The sequence below is a fragment of the Chiloscyllium plagiosum genome, chromosome 2 (assembly GCF_004010195.1).
Source record: "Chiloscyllium plagiosum isolate BGI_BamShark_2017 chromosome 2, ASM401019v2, whole genome shotgun sequence".
Taxonomy (NCBI): domain Eukaryota; kingdom Metazoa; phylum Chordata; class Chondrichthyes; order Orectolobiformes; family Hemiscylliidae; genus Chiloscyllium; species Chiloscyllium plagiosum.
In genome coordinates, this window is record NC_057711.1 from 129,779,325 (window position 1) to 129,786,496 (window position 7,172).

At 42.5% G+C, this 7,172-nt stretch overlaps 1 protein-coding gene across 3 annotated transcripts in view; it reads right to left on the reverse strand.

Moving 5' to 3' along the window:
- slc12a2 (solute carrier family 12 member 2) overlaps positions 1 to 7,172 on the reverse strand; it is a 223,177-nt gene that overhangs the window by 104,295 nt on the left and 111,710 nt on the right. For all 3 annotated transcript variants that reach the window (XM_043718081.1, XM_043718096.1, XM_043718088.1), the window contains exon 8: positions 4,330 to 4,457. In XM_043718081.1, coding sequence (XP_043574016.1) covers positions 4,330 to 4,457 — 128 coding nt within the window. The remainder of the gene's footprint in view (positions 1 to 4,329; positions 4,458 to 7,172) is intronic.

Here is a 7,172-nt window from a genome sequence, read left to right on the forward strand (position 1 = left end):
CTACATGGTGGTTGGGTTGGTTGGTCCGGGTGTCCCAGAGGTGTTCTCTGAAACGCTCCGCAAGTAGCCGTCCTGTCTCCCCAATATAGAGGAGGCCACATCGGGTGCAGATGATGCAATAGATGATATGTGTGGAGGTACAGGTGAATCTGTGGCGGGTATGGAAGTTTCCTTTGGGGCCTTGGGGGGAGGTGAGGGGGGAGGTGTGGGCGCAAGTCTTGCACCTCCTGCGGTTGCAGGGGAAGGTGCGGGGAGTGGAGGTTGGGTTGGTGGGGGGTGTGGATCTGACGAGGGGGTCACGGAGGGAGTGGTCTTTACGGGGTGCTGGTAGGGGAGGGGAGGGAAATATATCCTTGGTGGTGGGGTCCGTTTGGAGGTGGCGGAAAAGACGGCAGACGATACGCTGTACATGGAGATTGGTGGGGTGGTAGGTGAGGACCAGTGGGGTTCTGTCCTGGTGGCGGTTGGAGGGGCAGGGCTCAAGGGCGGAGGAGCGGGAAGTGGAAGAGATGCGGTGGAGGGCATCGTCGACCATGTCCGGGGGGAAATTGCGGTCCTTGAAGAAGGAGGCCATCTGGGTTGTACGTTTTTGGAACTGGTCCTCCTGGGAGCAGATGCGGCGGAGACGAAGGAATTGGGAGAATGGGATGGCGTTTTTACAGGGGGCAGGGTGGGAGGAGATGTAGTTCAGGTAGCTGTGGGAGTCGGTCGGTTTGTAGTAGATGTCCGTGTTGATTCGGTCGCCTGAGATAGAAATAGAAAGGTCGAGGAAGGGGAGGGAAGAATCTGAGACTGTCCAGGTGAATTTGAGGTCGGGGTGGAAGGTGTTGGTGAAATGGATGAACTGTTCAACCTCCTCGTGGGAGCATGAGGCGGCGCCGATACAGACATCGGCAGTGCCGATGTATTGCACCAGAAAGAAGCTAAGACAGGTGAATAATATTAACAATACATTCCCTACTATTCCAGTTGGTGAGCTAAGATTTTAATTAAAGTTCAAAATAATGAAAAGTGCTTCTCTCAGAAATGAGCCAGACTGGATCATGCTATAGGTACACAGCTCGATATTCAGAGAGCAGAGAACGTTGTAAGCGGTTGTTACTGTTCATTCCATAAAACACTTGGGTTATTTCTGTTTTTTAAAAAAAAAATCTTTGAGTTGGTGTTAAGGGAATATAGAGTGTTTGTTCCTGTTTAAGTTCATTTCTGTTAATAAATTTGTTGTGTTTAATTATTAAAACAAAAGACAAAAATATTTTGCTTCTGTCTTCACATTAATATTCCTTATCAACTGCCTCTAATGTGAAATATAAAAAAAGTGTATGGTGTGTGTAGGACGCATTGCGCAGAGTCCTGTCAGCATCTGAACAAAAAAGGACTGGATGCTGGAAATCAAAAAAAAACACAAGATTTGCTAGAGAAACTCAACAGGCAATGCAGCATCTCAGTCATAGAGTTAGGCAGCACGGAAAAACAGACCCTTTGATCCAATTCAAGTATGCCAACCAGATAACCTAATCTAAACTAGTCCCAATTGCCAGCATTTGGCCCATATCCCTCTAAACCCTTCCTATTCACACACCTATCCAGATGTCTTTTAAATGTTGTAACTGTACCAGCCTCCACCACTTCCTCTGGCAACTCATTTCACACACGCACCACCTCTGCAGGTCCCTTTTAAAAACTTTCCTCTCTCACCTTAAACCTATGCCCTCTCGTTTTAGATTCCCCCATTGTGGGAAAAGACCTTGGCCATTTACCCTATGTCCCTCATGATTTCATAATACTCCATAAAGGTCACCCCTCAGCCTCCAATGATCAGGGAAGATAGCCCCAGCCATCTGTGGAGGAAAAGCAGATTAATGTTTCAAATCCAGTGACCATTCTGGAGATAGCCCCCGCCCCCAACAGATGCTGCTAAACCTATTAAGTTTCTCCAGGAATTCCTGTTTTTGCTCAAACTATTGATGGTTTACATCAATTACCTCATAACAGGAACAAAAACATTACAGTTAAATCCATAGACAACAAAATAGGTCAGAAAATAACGTTGTGAGAAAGACAAAATAGTTGTAGATGAAGAGAGAGATTTTTGCCTGTTCACTCAACCTAACAAATAGAATGTGAGAAAATGTGAATTTGGTCAATTTGGAAGAAAGCAATAAAAAGAATATTACATAAATTGAGAACGGGCATGTAATTCAAAAGGTGCAGAAGAATTTGGGGGATTTGTCCATGAGTCACAGGTACAGCATGTAGTCAAGACATTTATGGGCAGAATAGAACAAAGGATAAATCCCTAACAACTACCTGAAGGAGCAGCGCTCCGAAATCTAGTGCTTCCAAATAAACCTGTTGGACTGTAACCTGGTGTGTTGTGATTTTTAAACTTTGTACACCCCAGTCCAACATAGATATCTTCAAATCATAAAAAGGATGTCATGCTTCAGTTGTACAGCTCATTATGGAGACTATATTTCAAATTCTGCCTGCAGTGGAAGGATGCTTATGCAGGGGAGATGGTTCAGGAAGTGGTTTATTAAATCGACACTTGGAATGAGCCAGATAGCTTCGGAGGAAAGGCTGGTCAGACTGTGGAGGGAAAACAGAGTTAACCTTCCCTGGAATGTTGCCAAGTGAAAGGGAACAGATAGATGTACATCTAAGATCCTTGCAGTCATGATAACGTGGAATGGAAAGCACATTTCCACATGAGAGTCAGTCTAGAATTGGGGGCACTACTTTAAAAATTAGGGATCACCTTTTCATGATAACAGACGATTGAGTGATTCATGGCAAAATCAGAGTGTATTGAGAGAGAGGGCCCAACTGCATGGCATCATATTAATGAAATAGTAATTGAACAATGGCAAAGTAGCAGAGGATTGAAAATATGCTAATACTAATTGTGTGAAAAAGTGCCAAAATAGATTAATTGCTTTCAAAATCAAATTTTTACAAGGCACATCACAGGCGCGTAATCAGAAATAATGGCATCAACCCAAATGCATTGGGACAGGTAAACAAGAAAGGTTTTTATTTTTTTTTTTAAAAAAGGGTAAAACAGCAGAACTCCAAAAGATAGAATCAAGACAGCTGAAGATAGGTGAGTAAAGCTTGAGTGAAGAAAATTAGGAACATACATCTGACAAGAATCAGACAACCAGGGATCCCAAAGAAGGTTGTAAAGCTGGAAAAGATTGTAGAGATGTGTAAATTAAAAGACATTGAAAGGATTTAAACACAGGATTCAGAAATTGAAAAAAAAAGTCAAGATATTGACAAACCAGGAACCAGTGTGGATTAACAAGTACAGGGATATGAGTGAGTGAAACGGACTCAGAAACAGATACAAATCTTGGACAACCTGAATGCTAGAAAAGCAATGGAAGAGTCACATCTGGTAGAAAAGTCATGGATAGATTGAGGTAACCGTAAAGACTGGAAATTTGAGAGGCGAAAATGGGTAGTTTTCATGATGGGGTGGGGGGGGGGACAGAATCAAACAAACATATTCAGTAAGATTGTGAACACAAAGTTCAACAGAAGTGAGGCATTGCAGGAATGTGGTGTCATCAACCAGTTCAAATCCTGTAGAAATGTACAGAATGATAGTTTACTATTGTCACAGTCATAAAGCACATCATGTGTGACCTCAGTAAGGGCCGTTTCATTACTGCTCCAGAAGAACCTAATGTGAGGTGTTTAAAATCATATTCTGGCAAAGATGGGCTTGATGGTCATCTGATCTCGAACAGTGAATATTACCTCAGAGCATCTTGGACTTCACTAGCTCAATGTATTGCATTTAAGTAAAACCACAAACATAATAAAATTCAAGATAATGTTCACAATCAAGTCAGGTTAAAGATTGACACTGAGCCAACTAATGTTGACTAACAAGGAGCTTTCAGAAAGTTGAGACCAAGTGAAAAATCACTTTCAGAGTGATCTATATGAATATTACAATTGAGGATGTATCAGTAGTAGTGGTGGCTGACAGAAATATACAAGAAAGTTACCAACACATGTTCAAGGACAGTTACAGACCCATTAGCTTTACTGAAATTTAGAATGATGTTGCTTATTAGAAATACAGGCTTACCTACAGATGTTAGAATGCAAAATTTAGTTTCTAATAATCCTAATATCAATCTCACTTCCTAAAAATGTCTAGCACACTTTTCACACAATACTAAGTTCTGCAGATAAACATCGAGGGCTCTGTCCAAGCTCTTAACAGAATAATTAATTAGTTGAGTGTGTTCTGGCTCCTGACCCTGCAGATTTTCCAGATTAATGCTTTTCTATACATAAGCAAACACTTACTGCAAGATCACCAGAGATGTTTGCCCCAGCAAGGATACCAGTAGCAGCTGGAAAGAAAATAGCAAAGACAGAGAAGAAAGATTCTCCTTCTCGAAAATCTGGCCCAAAATTTTCATAAAATATTTCACCTGAAAATAAAAATGCAAAAATTATGAATTATTTTACAATAAAATAGTTCCATGAAAACATGTTAAGCTACACTGGCAATATATTTTGGACTTATAATATCCATTGAGGACCTTGAAGTCCTTTTTTAGCCTGCTTTGTTAAAAGGATAGGCACAAGCAAAATGCCTTATACACAATAAACTGGACCTTCGTAAAGTGAGCTTATTCTTGCATCATAATCCTTACCATCACAATGATCTGCAGATAATTGCTGCAAACCACTCTTCCCAAATGACCACTGAGCAGATATGCACTGGGCCTTGAAAATCAAAAGGGCATTGATTTTATACAAAACCTTTAACACTTTTCATTCCAATAACTAAGCTCCAATTGTTATTCCAATGACAATAACTAGGTATGGTCCTCCTTGTCTGTTTTTAATGAGTTGCACATTTTACATATATACTTCCTGATGAGTTAATGATTCGATTCATGTGCCGCATACAATTTGTCTGCTACTAGGTAGACATATTTGTATGGGAAAACAAAACTCTAATAAAGACCTAAACAAGGAGCCAGAGTAACTGCTTCAGTGAAACAATGGCCATGCAGAGCATCTCAACACTAATATTGATAAACAAACAAATTGCTGGAAAAGCTCAGCAAGTCTGGCAGCATCTGTGAAGAGAAAGCGGAGTTACTGTTTCAGGTCCAGTGACCCTTCCTCAGAACAGATAGTAGCTGGGAAAATGTTAGTTTTTATGCAGAAGATAGGGTGGTGGGGTGGGGAAGAGAATAAGGAATAAATGATAGGTGATTGTGGATAAAGCCCAAAGAGAGATTACAACAGTTGGACAGAAAGGAGTGGATAAAATCTGGCTGGGAGGGGTAATAGCTGTTAATAGATCGCGGCTAACAATAGGTTGTGTGTATTGGCAGGCTGGTAGATAACAAGGCCTAGTGTGTGGGGTAAGGGATTGGGACAGAGTTCAAGCCCGCAAGTTATTGAACTTAATATTGAGTGGAGAAAGCTGCAGGGTCCCCAAGTGGAAAATGAGATACTGTTCTCCCAGCTTTTCTGAGCTTCACTGGAGCACTGCAGGAAGCCTGAGACAGAGAGAGAGATAAATATATGACTAGATTAGATTCCCTACAGTTTAGAAACAGGCCCTTCGGCCCAACAAGTCTACATCAACCCTCCGAAGAGTAATCCACCCAGACCCATTTCCCTCTGACTAGCGCACCTAACACTCTGGACAATTTAGCATGGCCAATTCACCTGACCTGCACATCTTTGGATTGTGGGAGGAAACCGGAGCACCTGGAGGAAACCCACACAGACACGGGGACAGAATGTGCAAACTCCACACAGACAGTCGCCCAAGGCTGGGATCGAACCTGGGACCCTAGTGCTGTGAGCCACAGTGCCGTCCCATATAGACCACTAACATTGAGGATGTGCCTTTAGTATTGGTGGAAATCCAGGGAGAAGCATACCTATTAGCTCTAAGAACTAATATTTATTTGGTGGGGTAAAGGGAAGTGAAAACCCAACTATTTTGAAATCTCTCCTTCAAGTGAGTGGAGCTGTTTTGAGCTCTCAACTGCTAAGATTTAGTTCCTTAGAATAGTTGCCTTTTTCCAAATTTCATAGAATCCCTAAAGTGCAGATAGAGACCATTCAGCCCATCAAGTCTGCACCAACCCTCTTAACAGCATCCACCCAGACCGCAACCCTATCCCCATAACCCACATTTCCCATAGCGAATCCAGCCAGCCTGCACATCACTGAACACTAAGGGCAATGTCTCATGGTCAACTCACCCTAACCTGCACATCTTTGGACCAAGAGGAGAAACCAGAGCACCTGAAGGAAGCCCATTCAGACACTGAGTACACACATGTACACACACGTGGAATTGAACACATGACTGGAGCTGTGAAGCAGCAGCACTAACCACTGAGCCACTGTGCCACCCGTAATGTTTAGCTGTACGTTTCAAAGTTGATTGGGGAAGCATGTCATTTTCAATTGGCTTCTGCTTTATCTAATTTTATTCTTCGATGATTAAATGACTGGTGTTGAGAGGACTTGGCTGCATCTTGCAATACTTCATGTTCAGCATGAATGAGAAGGTTGCCAATCCAGTCAAATACTGGAAACAGTAGAATAGACCACAGTCCTCATGGACTCCTGCCTTCACATTGAGAACACCCTCCTTCCTGTGGTATAGCACTATCACCATGCTAAAGTGGGATCAAGGAAAGATCTTGGAGAAAGTGAGGACTGCAAATGCTGGAGGTTAGTGTCAAACCACCGAGCCTGACCTTGGTGGTGGGCAAGTTGGTGGAGGGAATCCTGAGGGACAGGATGTACATGTATTTGGAAAGACAAGGACTGATTAGGGATAGTCAACATGGCTTTGTGCGTGGGAAATCATGTCTCACAAACTTGATTGAGTTTTTTGAAGAAGTAACAAAAGATTGATGAGGGCAGAGCAGTAAATGTGATCTATATGGCCTTCAGTAAGGCGTTCAACAAGGTTCCCCATGGGAGACTCACGGAATACAGGGAGAACTAGCCATTTGGATACAGAACTGGCTTGAAGGTAGAAGACAGAGGGTGGTAGTGGAGGGTTGTTTTTCAGACTGGAGGCCTGTGACCAGTGGAGTGCCACAAGGATCGGTGCTGGGTCCTCTACTTTTTGTCATTTACATAAATGATTTGGATGAGAG